The sequence below is a fragment of the Alexandromys fortis genome, unplaced genomic scaffold (genome assembly GCF_014885135.2).
Source record: "Alexandromys fortis isolate MF-2015 unplaced genomic scaffold, M_Fortis_MF-2015_v1.1 scaffold_6, whole genome shotgun sequence".
Taxonomy (NCBI): domain Eukaryota; kingdom Metazoa; phylum Chordata; class Mammalia; order Rodentia; family Cricetidae; genus Alexandromys; species Alexandromys fortis.
Genome location: NW_026067902.1, coordinates 26222113 through 26239933, shown reverse-complemented (window position 1 = coordinate 26239933; position 17821 = coordinate 26222113). Strand labels below are relative to the sequence as shown.

The following is a 17821-nucleotide window of genomic DNA, read 5'->3' as shown; positions in this document are numbered from 1 at the left end:
CTTATTGTATGCATTTATTGTATGTTGTTATTCTTTGAAGACTGGTCAATTTTAGACAATACTGAGAACATTTGAAATAACTCAGAACCATCGTTTACCATTCCTCTTATTCCATCCTTCTATCAAGTCAAATGTTTTGTAAAGACCTCCTGAAAGAAGGGATGAAGTTGCCATGTTTCCCACACCTAAGTGTCTGCTTCCTCACCTCTGCACAGGCCTCAGCTGCTTGTACTGCTGAAGCTGGATGAAGACTTACACGTCAAGCACCCTCGCCTCCTCACCTTTGCCTCCCAGCTCAAGGCAGGAAAGGGACTCACTATTGTGGGCTCTGTCATCGTGGGGAACTTCCTGGAGAACTATGGGGAAGCTCTGGCTGCAGAGCAGGTAAGGAACGTCGTCCAGCGACCTACATTCCTCAAGTGCTTTGTGCGTTAATGGCCTACAAGAAGGCCAGCACTGTTCACAGAGAAGGGTGAGGTTCTGTCCCCAAATGATAAACCTTTTATGTTAGCATATAATAAAAGCTGGAAAATGCTTTTATTCCTAATTATTTAAAAATGTGTTTCTGAGCCTGGCATGGTAGTGCATGCCTTTAAAATCCCAGCACTTAGGGATGCAGAGGCAGGTGGATCTTTGTAAGTTCAAGGCCAACCTGGTCTTCAGAGTAAGTGCCAGGATCCTGTTTCATAAAACCAAAACCAAAAGCTTTTCTATATGTACCTTTGAAAGGAGATTGCTGAGGAAATCATGGAGGACATAAAGCATTTGAATGGTACAGCAGATGTAAAAAAAAAAAATCAGTTTAAAAGAATGTTTTTGCATAAGTGTTGACCAACTTTGAACATAAGGTTTAGTAATATTTTTAAAAGACTTATCAACTTTATGTGACACCTGTAAGCTAAGTTCAGATTAGAAGGAAACCCTCAGGTTTCTAAGATATACTTTTTTCTGTGTGACCTAGGCTTCCAACTCAGTGCTGCCTTTTGAACAGTCGTAATCCCGAGACAGAAGGAGCCAGAGTAGATGTCTACTCTCCCCATTTAAAGCATTTCCCGTGAGATTATCAATAAACATCATTTCCAGTTAGACTCCAAACGCTGCTCTGAAAGGAAGAGAAATCATGTGAGAATTTATGTTCTACTATGATAATGTCCCTGAATCTGACGGCAGCATAGTTCAGAGTACATACGCGCTCACAGAGAACCTGAGTTTGGTTCCCAGCATGTACACACACAATTAATTTTTAAAATTAATCCTTTTTTAATTAGAAATTCTGGGAAATATTAACCCAGATGACAAAAGTTAATTTTTAAAAAGCACATGGCTGCAAATCAATATCTTTACCCTAGATAACCACTAATCTAACTTGTGTCTTTGAGAAAATCATATCTGTTTTGTACGTCATTATTCCCATTCCCTTTCCAACAGAGGAGTTGGGTACAGATAAAGAGGCATGTGATACCGCCTCTAAGTTAACTTGACTAAATGCAGCATAATAAATTAAATGCAGGGGTACTCAGTCACTATTCAAATGTCAGAATGAATATACGAAAAAGAGAAGGGGAAAAGGGAAACCTTACCTGAGAAAATTCTCAAGTGAACTTCAGTGATCATCAGATTATTAGGTTATTAGGATGCCTAGGTTTCCTGAAAGATTAAGGGATGTCTGGGATTAACAAGAGTATGGTGTTGACACTAGGGAATTTGCTTTGTCAATCAAGAAACTATGTCCACTACTTTTTGGACAGCCCTGTGCTCAGTGCTTCACCTGAAAAGGAAGCAAGCAGAATAGAGGAAAGGGAAGAGGAGCTACATATGGACCACCAGCTACAGATACGCATATAGGCAGTAAGCACTTCTAAAGTAAAACAAATGAAGCAAAACAAAAACAAAGATGGCACTTCAATGGAGCACACTGAAGTTTTTGGACTTTTCTATTATATTACATTATATTATTACATCTATTATATTACAGTATTACATTGAATTTAGAGAAAGATGGGAATACAATAACGAGAAGGAATGATGAGTTAAAAGGTTCAGGGCAAAGCAGTTGTGCAGGACAGAAACCAGACAACACAGTTGAAGTTTTGTATCTTTTTCAGACCATTAAGCACCTAATGGAGGCAGAAAAGGTAAAAGGATTCTGCCAGCTGGTGGTGGCTGCCAAGCTGAAAGAGGGTATTTCACACCTCATCCAGTCCTGTGGCCTTGGAGGCATGAAGCACAACACAGTGGTGATGGGCTGGCCCAATGGCTGGCGTCAGAGTGAAGATGCTCGCGCTTGGAAGACTTTCATTGGTACAAAACTGTTTCCTGTACTGACCTGAGGGCCCAGAGAGGGATCAAGTTAAATCTGTCACCCTAACTCTTATAGAGACTGTGCTGTGTTGAAACATGCTGCTAGAAGGCCACTTAAAAACTCCTACTAACCTGTTACCTGCCCTGTCCAACTTTACGTTTATGCTCACAAATTATTTATCTATGTCAAGTCTCATCTATTGTCATATTCATTTGTCATTTTCATCTTGATGTCCTCACAAGAACTGGAAAGATTGTCTTTCATCAGACTCTCCCGGATTCATGCTTTAAATGTGTAGTATCTCTAGTTTCCTAAACCATGTTTCTCCATTCATTACTAGCGCTCTAGACTTCCCTCAGTGACCTCTGTCTCTTCGTAAAGTGTGATGTGTGGTGTCAGTAGGACACATTACTCCAAGAAATGTCAGTCAGCATTACATTACCTTCCTGTCCTGAGATGGTGGGAAGAGAAGAAAGTGCAGCAGTTCTTGTTTGTATACGGATATATAAATATCCTCTCTTCTCTCCATAGGCACAGTTCGAGTGACAACTGCTGCCCATCTAGCCTTGCTGGTGGCTAAAAATGTCTCCTTCTTTCCCAGCAATGTGGAGCCATTTTCTGAGGGCAACATTGATGTGTGGTGGATTGTGCATGATGGGGGCATGCTCATGCTGCTGCCCTTCCTGCTGAAACAGCACAAGGTACTCTGGACACTCTTTCAAAGCATTTCTCTTGCTGTCCTGGCTCACTACATGCATTATTATTGTTTACCTGAGTAGTGGTGGCACTTAAAATCTGAAGATTTGGGGCTTATTCTGGGATGTCCCATAATCCCAGCTTCAACATTATTAGAAGTAGAGTGGGTTTAGGGTTTTTTTAAACTTTATTTTGTTGCTGTTGTTGTTGTATGTTACCAATCCACCTTAAGTGGACTAAAATTCCTTTAATTTTTTTAAGTTTACTAAAATTCCTTATGAGTGTTTGAAACAAACAAAAGCAACAGGAACACATCAGTTTCAGGGGTAAGTATGTACATGTTGTGCCTGCCATACCCATATATACTCATTCTCCGATATGTTTGTATGGTGTCATTGTTATGCTGTCTGAATAAAGCACTCTCAGTGGATCTTGGATGGGGCTATGTAGATGTGTTTTACCCTCCCCATATGAAGCCAGCAGCTGTTCCTGCAGTAGGCAGCAACTTGGTGTTGCTGAATCAATTCTGACTTTATTATCTGGAGGTAGCATTCTATCCCACAGATTGATAGTCTTACACACTGCCTTCCTGCAGCCTGAGGATGCAGACTGAAAGTACTGTTCTACCCATGCTTCTGCCTTAAACCATTCACCATTGGTGGTCAACCCAATCCTCAGTCCCTTGTCCTTCCAAGGATTTTACAAATTAAATGCCAGGAATCAGGGACAAACATCAATTTCACAATACTACATGAGCAAATTTTTTTTTTTTGTAACAGAATTAAGAACTTAGTACCACCAATAGTGAAGGATGCTGGTAGATCCCACCACTCAGGAGGCCAAGGTGGGAGGATCAAAGTTCAAGGCCAGCCTGAGCTATTGTGTTAACTTAGATTGTATTTAATGTGTTGCTTAGTCAAACCTCCAGCCCACAAGTTCCAGAATAACCATTCTGAGACTTAATATTAATTATAAACTGTTTGACTTATGACTCAGGCTTCTTACTGACTAGCTCTACATATAAATTAACCCATTTCTAATAATCTGTATATTGCCACATGTCCCGTGGCTTACCAGTAATGCTCTGGCATTGTACTCCTTTGGGAGCTGCTGGTGTCTCTCTGACTCCACCTTCTTTCTCCCTTTATCTTTGCTTGGATTTCTCACCTGGCTCTATTCTGCCTGGCTATTTTATTAACCAATAGTAACAACATATTCACTGCATACAGAGAGGCAACTCACGTCATTTTACACTACTACAAAAATGAATCAAGCAGGAAGCAAGGAACAAATACTTGATACTACAGCAAGCGCATCCTAGGCACAAATGTCTCATTTTAGGGAATCTTTTCCCCTTCCTGCACCTAATTTCCCGTGTGCACGGCGTTTCACCAGGTATGGAGAAAATGCAGCATAAGGATCTTCACGGTGGCCCAGCTCGAAGACAACAGTATCCAGATGAAGAAAGACCTGGCCACCTTCCTGTACCATCTGCGCATTGAGGCAGAAGTGGAAGTGGTGGAGATGGTGAGGAAGTGGAACCCGAAATAGAGGAGAACACCACTCCCTCAACCCCAGCTCTCTTCTAGAATCTAGTCTGGGATATTAATCAGCTCTAAATGTGTGGTTTAACCCCCTAGTCCTTAAAAAAAAAAAAACCTAATTTATTGACCTAAGTAAGTAGGATGTATAAATGTTTGGGAGTTTTTTTTATTTGCTTTCATTTTAAATTATATTTTTATTACTCTGTGTGTGTGTGTGTGTGTGTGTGTGTGTGTGTGTGTGTGTGTGTGTGAAAGAGGGGGGGGGGAGGACAGCTTACAGGGTTCACTACTTTGCTTATATCATGTGAGTCTCCGGACCCAAATTCATGGCATCAGACTTGGCAGCAAATGTCTTTATCCACTTAGTCATCTTCCTGCCCCTGGGGTTACTTTTTCTTTGCTTTGTTATTTATTACACAGCTCATACATACATACATACATACATACATTATATATTGATGTTTGATCATATATGTATCAAACTCTTAGCTGCTTAATATATTTCTTAATATTTAATTCATGTTAAAAATCACACTAGCTTTGTATGGAAAATACAAGGTGCAGTATTTTGTTTCAAGGCCACAAATATGATCAAATCATGGGAAATACTCAGTGACTGTATTTAATCTCCATCCCTGAAATCATGTCCTTATAACTCAAGACTGAACAAAATAGGAGTGAAAGGTTGATGCGATGACAGTTTTTCTGAATTAGGTCAATGTGTAGAAATACAAATATTGGCTAACCCTCCTTTTTCTTTGTGCCTGCTTTGTGTGCTGTCTGTGGCAGCATGACAGTGACATATCTGCCTATACATATGAGCGCACCCTCATGATGGAGCAGAGGTCCCAGATGCTCCGGCACATGCGACTGTCGAAAACAGAACGAGACAGAGAGGTAAGAAAGAGCTTGCTGAATTGACCTGGCCTGGTCTGTGAGGTCTGACAGTGATATCAGAAGACAAATCTTTTCTTCTCATTTTTTCAGTTATTCCAGTATAGCCTATGGTCCTTTCAAAACAGTTCAAGCATAAGAACAGGGAGAGTAACTGTTTGACCTTTCCTAGGCACAGCTGGTGAAAGATCGAAACTCAATGCTACGCTTAACTAGCATTGGTTCTGATGAGGATGAAGAGACAGAAACTTACCAGGAGAAGGTACACATGACGTGGACCAAGGATAAGTACATGGCAACCCGGGGGCAAAAGGTCAAGTCAATAGAAGGATTCCAGGACCTACTCAATATGCGTCCGTAAGTGTTTCCACTCACAAGCTTATCCTGTAACAATACAGTATTCCATGCAGTGGTACATGTGACTTTACCTGTACAAGCTAACCATCCTTTTCTCCTCCACATTGCTCATTTCTGTATTATTTATCTATTATTAAAAAATAAGAAAGCAGGGGCTGGAGAGATGGCTCAGTGGTTAAGAGCATTGCCTGCTCTTCCAAAGGTCCTGAGTTCAATTCCCGGCAACCACATGATGGCTCACAACCATCTGTAATGAGGTCTGGTGCCCTCTTCTGGCCTGCAGACATACACACAGACAGAATATTGTATACATAATAAATAAATAAATAAATAAATAAATAAATAAATAAATAAGAAAGCAGAATGAGAAAACCAGGCCAGCAAAATAATGGCTTGTTGACAAACCTTAGGACCTGATCGTGAGCACCAGGACTGATCTTCCAAAAGTTGATGGAAGGAAAACCAACTCCCAAAAAGCTGCCCTCCTATACACACACACACACACACACACACACACACACACACACACACACTATGACATTATGTAGTCAAGTGAAAATAAAGAGCACTTATAACTGGCTTTCTTCTCGGCTTAGCTCTCTCACTTCTTCCCCACCAGGGACCAGTCCAATGTGAGACGCATGCACACAGCAGTGAAGCTCAATGAAGTCATAGTTAACAAGTCCCATGAAGCCAAACTGGTTTTGCTGAATATGCCAGGACCACCCCGGAACCCTGAAGGTGATGAAAACTGTATCCTTCCTGTGAAGGTGCCAATAGGAAAGAAACCTTAGTTTGTTATGAGACAAGGCAATGGTTAAAGTCAGTCTGTTCCCCACTTTCCCTCTGAGGAGGAGCTAAATGCTATAGGTAGGGATGCTTCCAAAGTTGTGAGATTAACTGATTTCCTCTCAGGCAGCTGGGGCAGGGAGTTACTATGTACTCTCTGAATCCCAAGACTCTTAATTTTCAGCAAATAAACCTAGAGACAGAACCCACATCCATTCTCCTTTCAGGATCCTCTGCAAAGCCGTCTTCTGGATGGAGTTAGGGGAGAAACATTGGAGATAGAACTTCCTAACTAAGGAAATGGCCTAAGGCTTCTTCTTCATCCAGGGTTATGTTTATGGGAACCTTCTAGCCCTGCAATGAGACTGGTCCATTCTCTAGCAGCACCATTGAGGAAAGGGGGGATGGTTCATTAATGGAAAAAATGGTATGAAAATCTGACTCACGCAGCTCCACTTAGAAATTCTGTGGGATCACTAGAGATCTTTTGAGCTGGTATTTTTTTAGCCCTTTTCTTATATTTTGGCATTTTTGTCAAAAGAAAAAACATACTGTCAGTTCTAGTTTTCAATTCATGTGCATACACATGTGTACAGGCACATGAATGTGCATGCTCCGTAGCATGTAAAGGTCAGAAGGCACCCTTTGAGAATCAGACTCAGCTAATCAGGCTTGGACACTTTTACCTGCCCCTACTTTAAGCCCTACTTTCATGTGTCTGTTGCCTGCATGTGTGCTTGTGCACTTTAGTTGGTGCTCATGGAAGTCTGAAGAGGCTGTTGGACTTCCTGGAACTGAGTTACAGATGGTCATGGGCAACGACATGCATGCTGGGAATTCATACCCGGGCCTCTGCAAGAGCATCAAGTGTTCTTAACCACTGAGACATCTCTCCAGCCACTTAAAACTTTTATTTATGCCAGGCATTGTGATGTACCCTTAATCCCAGCATTCAGGAGGCAGAGGCAGGCAGATGACTGCGTTTCAGGCCAGCTAGTGTTACACAGTGAGAGTCTACCTCCAAAGTATCTGTGTTCTCCCCACTCATTACAAAGAATTGAACTCAAGTTGTCAGGCTTGTACAAATTCTTTCAATAGCAGAGCCATCTCACTGTTTACCCGGTTTTAAATCACATTTAGCAGATAACAAATAAGGGCTGGGGCTTATTCAATGGTGGAACGTTTGCCTAACATGCATGGGACTCTTGGTTCAGGTCCTAGTACTTGAAGGTAGGGAGGAAGGAAACAGATGAGAATACCTTGTATTAAATATGCAAAGGGTTTAGATCCCAGGATTATTTCATAGATTTAAAACTAAATCCAATTTCAGGCTTGGTGGTGCAAGCCTGTAATCTCAGCTACTTAGAAAAGGAAGGAAAAACTGGAGGTCTGCCCAGGTGCCATGAAGAGTTAACACCGGCCTGGGCAATTTAGTGAGACCGTTTCCAAATTTCAGAAATTAAAATCGGAGCAGGTCAAACAGTTGCGTAGTAGGGTGTTTGCCTAGCATGCGCAGGGCCCTTGTTTTCATGCATAGCACTGCTGAAATGAATGGGTGGTGAATGTACAGATGGATGTTGAGTCCAAAGTTCAGGCTTTTCCAATTCTGAATATATAATTATGAAGAGGAGTATGCTGAGTTTGCAGCTCTGTGATCAAATAAACTTGGATTGCTGGAGCCAGGTTATAGTGTGCTATTCATCTGCCTGTTTCCTTGACAACTTCTGAAGACATGGAATTCCTAGAAGTACTCACCGAGGGATTAGAGCGAGTCCTCCTTGTCCGGGGTGGCGGCAGTGAAGTCATCACCATTTACTCCTAATCAGCTTGTGGAAGATTCTCCTTGGTCCTACCTTCACTAAGACTCATCACCCATGGAGATGACAGCTCTTTCCTACCACTCCCACTCTACTCTTGCGGAGCTGAGCCCCAACTATGCCCTTGGACAACATGATCTGCCATCCCAGCAGAGGCAAATATTCCTTGACGATCAGAACGGCCAAGTCCTGAAAGCTATTTCTATGGCAGGAGAAGGCAAGCCAAAACTGCTGAAGGTAGTGAGTTAGTAAAACATATGCTAGAAACTAAACTAAAAGCAAAAAAAAACCAAAAAAAAACAAAAAAAAAAAACAAGTTAATATCCAACATTCAGGATGAGTCTCAGAAGACACGGTTCAATGATGACACCAGAGAGGTGACAGCCTGTCAGCCTCACCTTAGCAAAAAATGAGCGTGGCCGTTACTATTGTTGGAGATAGCCTGCGGCAAACGAAGTGAAAATTTAGGATACTAATATACAAAACCTGAAAAATAGCTGCAGCTTCTACTTTTACTCAAAAATCAGATCCCCCAGATACTAAGTCTTACTGTCTGTGCTGTGCCACTGTATATTTCAACGGTGTTTTAAAACCCATGCTGTGGTTGTAATGCAGACAGTGTTACTATGGAAAAAGGTTTTTGAAAGATAAGATGTTTTTCTGGTTTTCAAATGGCCAGACAGGATTCCAGAGAGTACTATTAAAATGTGCAGAAAGAGTCTACGGTTAGCTCTGCGACACAAAGCACACAATGTATTATCTTAAGAATTGGAGGTTGTTAAGCAGCTTAACCAGGAGGGTCTCTTCTTTTATCCTTAGTAGGCACTGGTTTAAAAAAAAAAAAAAAAGCTATAAGTAAGAGACAGAGACAATAGGACTGTGTACTATTACCTCCGAGGGCTCCTGGCTTTAGAGGGGTTCAGCAGTGGAACTGGGCATGTGAGAGCCATACCCTTTACACGGTGCCAAAATTATCTGTCTAAAGTGGCAGACAGGTTCGCATTGGCCTGACATAAGCAGCTTTTCTTTCACAAGAAATCAATCTGTGGCCTCTTCACCAAAGCCATAGTGAAGACTTGAGGCGCTCACCTCCATGCCCAAAGCTGAGCTAGCCCCCTTGCAATGTTATTCTTCACTCAGACTCCAGAAACTTGGCTCTGAACCAAGTGGTTCCCTAAGCCAATGATCTGCTCTGTCAGTTTTGTTTCCAGAAATCTCTAAATGTGCCAAGGAAATACTAAAATAATTTATCGATCATGAACACCCGGCTTACCAGCATAGGAAGTCTTTGTGGCTGAGCAGTAATTTCAAGTATGTGAAACCTTCATATTCTTTACAAGATAGTTAAGAGACTGTCTTCCTGCTTACATACATGACTGCTTTTAAATTCCCCTTATGGTAAATTTGCCACAGTCCATACCCTGGAGGAATGGAACACCCAAAATTCATCCCGAGACAGAAGACCCTCAAATATGGCCTAAGAAGCTGAGTCACGTGATTTGTTCTTAATCCTCCCCCACACACACCCTGCCCACCCGCCACTCAAGGTAGCATAGAGGATGCAAAATCTTTTCCTGCTCCTCCCAGCAGAGGGTAAAAAATGTCTCCAGTTCCCTTTCCAACACTCAGTTCTATAGTTGAATACAGTCCCCTAGGCTCCAAGGTATTAAACACCCATTCTGTAAAAGCCAGCCTGCCCAGGAACTGTCTAACATCTACCCCTGACCAAAGTGATACCACCTTTTTAGCTATCAAACAAATATGGGCAGAGAATAAAGTTAACGTTTAGAAAAGCTGTGGTTGGAGCTGTGTAAGAGTCTTTTAAAGGGTGAGAAAATTAGTAGCTATTACTATAGCTATTACTTCAGTCCCTAAAGCATAAAATCACTGTTACATGGAAAAATGGTTATTAGGCCAGATTTATACTCATCTCTGTCTAGAGCATTTCATGTCTATGTGTTGCTTATGTTGTCTGTCTGCAAAGTGTCTTTAACTCTTTTAATCACTGCAAATAAAGCAATACTGAAAACTTGAGAGAAAATGCACCTTAGGGGAAGGGGCCAAATGTTTCTAGAGGGAAGAGAAAGACCTTCTCCTGCCTTCTTTGAAGACCCAGCTTGTGTGTCTTATCTATGAGTTATCAGGCAGGCTGTAACATTCATTCTCCCCTAGCTGGCCCTCAGCCTTCCATAGCGATGTTAAGAGCTGGAGTTTGAACTGCAGGGCCTGCTTGACAAGTGCCAGTTTCCCCGTGGCAGAGGAAGTCACTGCTCTTCCTCTTCCGTCGCATCCTATTCTTGTGGCCCCAAGGATCCCATCAATCCTCATTCCCCCAAATGTTAAAAAACTTCTTATTGTGGATATTAAAATAAGTTACACTGTAAGCATATTTACATGCTCTTTTTTCTGGTTTATTTTTCTTTTCATCATGTAAAATTTGAATCCAGGAGAGAAGTTTCTCACATCTTCCAAAAAAAATGTCTGATATAGAATCTTTGTCTCTGCTTATGTGATATAGAAATGAAATATTAACACAGATATAAGGGGAACTTGAGAAACTTTTAAAGCATTGTTCTCAACCGTTTAATTTATTGAAAGGAGATGCTGCTACTGAGCGGCTGCTGTTTTGTTTACATAGTCTGGTTTTGTCTGTTTTGCTCTGTGCTGAGAACATAAATAAAGTTTTCTACATTATTTTCAGTCACAAGTTGTGCTGTAGTTTCTTTTCTGCCGTAACACGCTGCACATTGTCCTCGTAGAATCTGTCTCTCACCATGAAAGAACTGCAGACTTTTTGGTTCTTCTCAACATGCGTGATTATTCTAAGTGAGCACACTAAGGAGCTGTGAGCTTAAGCAGAGTGCAGATGAGGCCCACGCAAACGAGGCCTCTACACATGGACATTGGGTGCTTACTGGGTTCACAAAAGTAATCCTCCACCACTGAACTCCATTCTCTAAAAAAAGAAACAGCAAAGAGGTGAACGATGCTTAACTTACTCAGTTACTTAATCACACGCTCTGCCATACACGACACTAACTTCCAAACTCCTAATACTTTTTTATTACCTAAGAAATGAACTCTTGGACCAGCTAGAGGACTCAGAGGGTAAAGGCACTTTTTGCCAAGCCTGATAACCTGAATTCAGTTCTCAAAACGAATATAATAGGAGAAAATCAACTCCTGCAAGTTGTTCTCTAACCCCCACAACACACACAGAGGCATGCAATAAACATGACAATGTAAAAATAAAGCTCTAAAAAAAAAATTAAGTGAACTCTCAACACCAACTCTGATTCTCCCATCAGATGATCCATACATCCCGTTTGCCTGAAACATTAACCTTACCTCAGGGGGCTCAATAAAGGCTAGCCAGTCTGATGCGTGTGTAGGCAACAGTCCCATAGACTGGCACTTGTAAACAGCCAATGCCAAACCCATCAGGTTCCCAATGAGATAGACCAATCCTTGAAGGAACTTCTGACTTGAACTCTCCAGCATCTTGAAAGCTGTTAGGATAATAGATACTGTCAAAAAACCTTTAGTCTCCCAATATGAATGAAAGCAACTATGAACTTATTCATACATACATACACAAGATTGTAAATAGTATCACTCCAAATAAACAGAAAACTACACACCATCTTCTTTTCATGCCACCACTCATTACCACCCTGTGCACCCTCTAGCCAAAAATATACCACAGAATTTGCCTTCAATCTTTAGCACCCATTGAAGGGTGGTCACTTTATGAATACTTACTGGCTGAAATGGCCATCAGTGCTTGGATGGGTCGCCAGGCCATCATACACACCATCATAGTAGGGAAGATGGAGATGGTATTGCCTGCCATGTACATTATGAAGAGGTTCATAGGAATCTGTTTGAGGGGACCCAGGGCGATGTCCCAGCAGCGCTAAAACAAACACACGGTTTAAACCTCTGATCAGTACCTCCATTCGGTCTCCATTTGCCGTATGATGCTTCAGTCAAATGAACAGAAGTTTCAGTTCTCTGCTTGTCTGAGCTGCTTTTCAGCTCCATCACCACTTCAGGTTACTACAAGTTCCTCTACTCTACGGCTACACTCTTCCCTGTATAAGCTTCCCAGGGGTTCTTTTTGTTTGGTTTTTCAGAATGGTTGGTTTTTCTGTGTAGTCCTGGCTATCTTGGAATTCAGAAATCTGCCTGCCTCTGCCTCCCAAGTGCTGGGATTAAAGGCATGTGTCACCACTGCCCAGCAAGTTTTGAGAAATTTATAATCTTCGTTCCTTGAGACCACATCTTGCTATGTCCAGGCTGACCTCCAACTTGAGGTTTTTTTTTTTTTTTTCTGTATCATCTTCTCAACTGATAGGACTGTAGATATGCCCCACCACATCCAACTAAAAATTCATAATATTAATGTACAGCATTCAGTAGGCAGAGGCAGGCATAGCTCTGACTTTGAGGCAAGCCTGATCTACAAAGCAAGTTCTAGACAGCCAGGACTGTTTCACAGAGAAACCCTATCTCAAAAAAACAAAACAAACAAAAACAAAAAAGAATGTGTGAGAAGTTTCAGAATCTAGTTCATGAAAGGAGACAACACACTAAAGTTTGAGAAGAAAACAAAAATGAGAGAAATTCATTAATGAATAAAATCATCAACTTGGGTTTTTGCAAAGATTATAAATTCAATTCTGGTAAGTCAGGAACTGGAAAGGAGAGAAGACAACTTTTCATGTCCAGAAGGAAGAGGGGACAGCTCTATGGATCCTGCAGATGTTACACTGGCCACATTAGAGACTATTTATTTGAAATTTTAGGAAATGGATAAATTCCTAGAAATATGGCTTATACAAATGGCATAAGAAAAAAGAAACAAACATAGTCCCATGGCAGTTAACAAAGCTGACCCTATAATTAAGCCCAGATGGCCTCTCTTGGCAAATTCTGATTATTAAAAGCTAAAAATAAAATCAAATCTTAAACTCTTTTGGAAGGAAACAAAACTAAACTAAAAATTCTACAACTCAAAACCCATAAATACCCAAACTTTAAAATCCCATTATGAGAAGTGCATGTGTGTGTAAATAAATAAATCTTACTCATGATTGAATCTAAATGCAAAAATCCTGACAATGGAGCTGAAGAGATTGGCTCAATGTTTAAAAGTATTTGTTGCTTCTGCGGGGAACCGATTTGGATCCTAGCACCCGTATCTCTAACTCCAGTCGTGGATCTGACCTCTGAAAGCATCAGGCATACACGATACACACTATGTATGTGAAGGCAAAACACTAATAAACATAAAATAAACCTAAAAAAATAAACTTAATCTTGACAGTATTGGCAAAGTAAATCTATATAAATATAATAACTATTTTGTTCACATTTATAAAGCCTTATTTGTAAATAATTTCCTATAGACCATTCATAGAACACAGAATTGTTATAAAAGTATTTTATAATCTGCCTTTTAAAAATGTAATTTAATAATTTACTATAATGTAATCATATTATACTTTGATGTGCCGAGATGAAAAATTATGAGATAATACTTATAAAAAAATTAATAATGGCTCTGTCATTTTCACATTGTAAAAACAATGTGTGTATTCCTTGGAATAAAAATCATGTATTCAGCAATATTAAGGTTGTGAGGGAAATATAGGAAGGAAAATATCAAGCACCACTCTAAACACTTGGACACAGTTCTACTGTAAAATCCCTGCTACTATATCTTTACAAGAGGGATAAGACAGATGATCAATAACAATTGCCATGTGATATGTTTTTTAACATATATAAAAGACACAGAAAAACACAAAGGATACAGAGTGCCATAGAGAGGCTTAATTATAGCCGGGCGATGGTGGCGCACGCCTTTAATCCCAGCACTCGGGAGGCAAAGGCAGGCGGATCTCTGAGTTTGAGACCAGCCTGGTCTACAAGAACTAGTTCCAGGACAGGCACCAAAGCCACAGAGAAACCCTGTCTCGAAAAACAAAACAAAACAAAAATAAAAAAAAAAAAAAAAAAGAGAGGCTTAACTATGTAACAGTTCAGAGAACCTAAAGGAAAAGAGCAAGCAAGCTAGTTGTAAAGGAATCCAGAGGAAATGCATTCTAAGAATAGAGAACAAACACAAAAAGCAGGGAATGGGAACTTGTTTGGAATCCTTAAAAAGCAGCAAGGAAACCATTATGATCAGAGTAAACAAATGCAAAAATGGTAGGAGATAAGGCTAAAGATGCTACGAGGAGTCTGACTGGAGCGTGCAGAGCTATGTATAATACTAAAAAGATTTTGTTTGGTTTTTTTTAATGCTGGATGAACATGGAATTATAGACTGATTTTTGAGAAGGGATGATCTGGCATGTTTTAAAGGGATCATTTTGATGGCTGTACGTGGAGACTACAGGGGGACAAGGCAGAAGCAGCAAGATCAGTTAGAACTCTATACAGAAAGGGATATTGGGAATCTGAGAAGGGGGAGACTTGAATATAGGTTCTCTTCCAAAATGGTGGTGGTTTCATTGAGGGTATACACTGTTGTATATCATCGAATTTTACCCTTTTAGATTAGAGGTTCCCAAGCAAGGGCAATTTGCCTCCTGGAAAACATCTGGCAATGCTGGAAACATCTTTGGTTCACACAATTATGGAAAGAAATTGTAGAGATCAGGAGTGCTAAACAGTACCCAGTACAAGTCCCCAAAACAAAAGAAGTACTTAGCCCCCAAAAGAAAATGGTGCTGAGGTTGAGAAACCATGCTTTATTATAAATGGAGGGAGGGGCTGGGCGGTTGTGGTCCACACCTTTAATTCCAGCACTCGAGAAGCAAGACACGCAGATCTGTGAGTTTGAGACCAGCCTGATCTACACTGCGAGTTCCAGGATAAGGCTCCAATGATACTGGGAAACCCTGTCTCGAGGTAGACAGACAGACAGACAGACAGACAGACAAAAACAGAGGGACGGAGAGGCAGTTGGTAATGATTAGTCTACTGCAAAAATCTGGGTGCAGGGTGGGGGCTAGGGCTGGGATGATGTAACAGTGAAAGCAGTAAGAAATGATAGCAGGATTGAGATTTTGTTTTTGAAAGTACAAAGTAACACAGGGATGGAGAGATGGCTCAGAGTTTAAGAACATCAGCTGCTCTTGCAGAGGTTTCAATTCCCAGCACCCACATGGCAGCTCGCGCTGTAACTCCAGGTCTAGGTGATCTGACACCTTCACACCAATTCACATAAATTATTTTTTAGAAAAGTAACACAATATCCGAACAGACTGAAAGTATGGTGTCAGGGGACTAGAGCAGAAAATTATGACTTCAGGGAGAAGGTGTTGCCACCATGCAATTTTCAACCTATTTCACAGACGTATTGTTTTCAACTAACCACTTTTGGATCTTATGTGTAAGATACTGTAATATGAATCTAAAGCAGTTTAGCTCCCAAACACTCAGGCAATGGCTATCTTTACCTCTCCTCCGGAGAGCAAGGTGAGAAAGGGCTGGCCCAAACGCTACAGTGACATCTAATACCTCAGTACCTTCTCCACCAGGATCCGGTCTGTCTCTTGCACGCTGGTATCAGGCACTTGCTTGTCCAAGTAACCGACAGGATAGAGGGAGTCTCCCTGTCCACTGCCCCGGTCACTGCGGCCCCTAAAGAACCAAACCAAACCAAGAGACTGAGACTGCCACTTTCCAAGCCCGCATTTCCAGGTCTATCAATCACAAAAACAAAGATCCTCAGGAGTCGCTACCCAAATTAGACCCTCTCGTGCGTTCCCAGACTACTGGAAAGACTAAAATGAAGATCCTTAGGGTAAAATAACTTCCACAGCACAAAACCGTCTCGGGAGAAGTTTGTGCGCCATCCACCCGTGTGGGAAACTTGTGGCCCAGGTCCGTCCGCAGGATTTCGGGCTCTTCTAGAGAAAGGCTGGGACACCGAGCTTCGCTCAAGAGCCTCACCTGCTGCCTCCTCCAGGCCCGCTCAGCTCAATGGCCCACTTGAACCGCCGGCCTCGGTTGGCCACCAGGCCCCCCTGGGTCGTCATGACAGCAGCCGCAGGCTAAAGCTGCGCGGACCCTCCTGCCGCTGCGCTCCCCTCGAAGGAACCAGAGATGGTGACCGTCCGCACTCCGACTGGCTCGCTTACGCCACAGCGCACTTCCGGTGCATAACATGAACGTCACGCGCTCCCCGGAAGTTCGCGCTCGAGTGTCCGGAAAGACGATTCCACCCGGGTGTTTAAAACAGCCGGAAAGCAAGGCGGTCCAGAAGGCCGACTCTTGAGACCTCCCTGCGAATAGACCTCACGCTCGAGCTCCGGTTTCTTAGGTGCGCGTCGCCGATCCGGAGTGAAGTCCGAAATGACCGGAATTGAAGCCAAGACAACTGAAATCCTGTTTTAAAGCTAAGGTTACCCGGAATTGTGTGACCTTGAGCGAGTTATTCAGCCTCTGGCTACTACTTGTCCACGTGTTGCAAGAGCTATACTTTTGGGTTTTTATTTGTTTGTTTTTCCACTTAATTCGCAAACTAACCCAATGAGGTTGACACTGGGAGCTTAAAGACACGTGGGCTCAGGATCTAACTGGTCTCCTTTTAAGTCTCCTTTTAAGAGTTACTGTGTCACCTCGACTCCGCCAAATCTATTGTTCCACCTGCGTCGAGCAAAAATGGAATGATGGCCTACTTTGAAGTTCTATTGTGGGATTAAATAGGATTTGTAACCTACGCCTAATTTTTTTATTAAGTATTCATTAGCATTCCTGGAAAAGGGAGTTATATTTGATAGCTTGTCTGTATTGTAATTTGGCCTATTATTGGAAAATTGTTTCTGCTCTCTCCTTTTTTAATTTTAGTGTGAAGATCATCTAGTACATCTATTCCCTTAAGCTATCGTACTAGGAATGGAATTGTTAGATCGGAGAGTATGTATATTTTAGAAGTATTGTTTTAAATGCCCACTTTTAAGTTTAAAAACCAGTGGTTTATTTATTTTACTTAGTTTTATTTATATTATTTCCAAGTAATTTGTCATGGCTGCTGTTTCGAGGAAGGGAGTGTACGGCAGTGTGGCTGAGGATAAGGCTGAAAAGGCCTCCTTGGCCACCTAAGAGTGTGGTGATATACACACGTTGAAGATTCCCACCTCTGCTCTATTTTCCAGTTTTGTAGTTCTGTGTGCTGTGGGTGCATTGTCGTCTGTACTGCAGTATGGGCAGATACAGCAACACAAACTGGACTAGAGTGGAACCTGCCCCCTGTAGGCAGAGTCGTCCTAAAGGGTAAGATCAGTGATGGTGGCCGTTGGTCTCCTAATCCATGAATTGTTTCAAAATCAACTCACAGGTGATGCCGAGTAAAGAAACATGTATCCATAAAGTATGACACACGAGAAACAAAAAAACAGTAGAGT

General features: G+C 41.6%; 2 protein-coding genes across 5 annotated transcripts in view; one reads left to right on the top strand and one right to left on the bottom strand.

The window, feature by feature from the left end:
- Positions 1 to 11099, top strand: part of Slc12a6 (solute carrier family 12 member 6) — a 96162-nt gene extending 85063 nt beyond the window's left edge. For all 3 annotated transcript variants that reach the window (XM_050132084.1, XM_050132093.1, XM_050132102.1), the window contains 8 exons: positions 216 to 384; positions 2106 to 2301; positions 2834 to 3003; positions 4394 to 4525; positions 5332 to 5439; positions 5609 to 5793; positions 6413 to 6546; positions 8313 to 11099. In XM_050132084.1, coding sequence (XP_049988041.1) covers positions 216 to 384; positions 2106 to 2301; positions 2834 to 3003; positions 4394 to 4525; positions 5332 to 5439; positions 5609 to 5793; positions 6413 to 6546; positions 8313 to 8404 — 1186 coding nt within the window. In that variant the 3' untranslated portion in view covers positions 8405 to 11099. The remainder of the gene's footprint in view (positions 1 to 215; positions 385 to 2105; positions 2302 to 2833; positions 3004 to 4393; positions 4526 to 5331; positions 5440 to 5608; positions 5794 to 6412; positions 6547 to 8312) is intronic.
- On the bottom strand, positions 10956 to 16572 carry Emc4 (ER membrane protein complex subunit 4). 2 transcript variants are annotated; one of them, XM_050132111.1, is made up of 5 exons: positions 16368 to 16572; positions 15941 to 16055; positions 12162 to 12315; positions 11748 to 11908; positions 10956 to 11355 (listed from the first exon to the last, which is right to left on the bottom strand). In XM_050132111.1, exons 1-5 carry the CDS (start codon positions 16451 to 16453, stop codon positions 11320 to 11322), a joined length of 552 nt encoding a protein of 183 aa, XP_049988068.1. In that variant the 5' UTR covers positions 16454 to 16572; the 3' UTR covers positions 10956 to 11319. The 2 variants fall into 2 exon arrangements, with proteins under 2 accessions (XP_049988068.1, XP_049988076.1); XM_050132119.1 differs by lacking the exon at positions 16368 to 16572 and having other exon boundaries at positions 15933 to 16055.
- Between the last annotated feature and the right edge of the window lie 1249 nt (positions 16573 to 17821).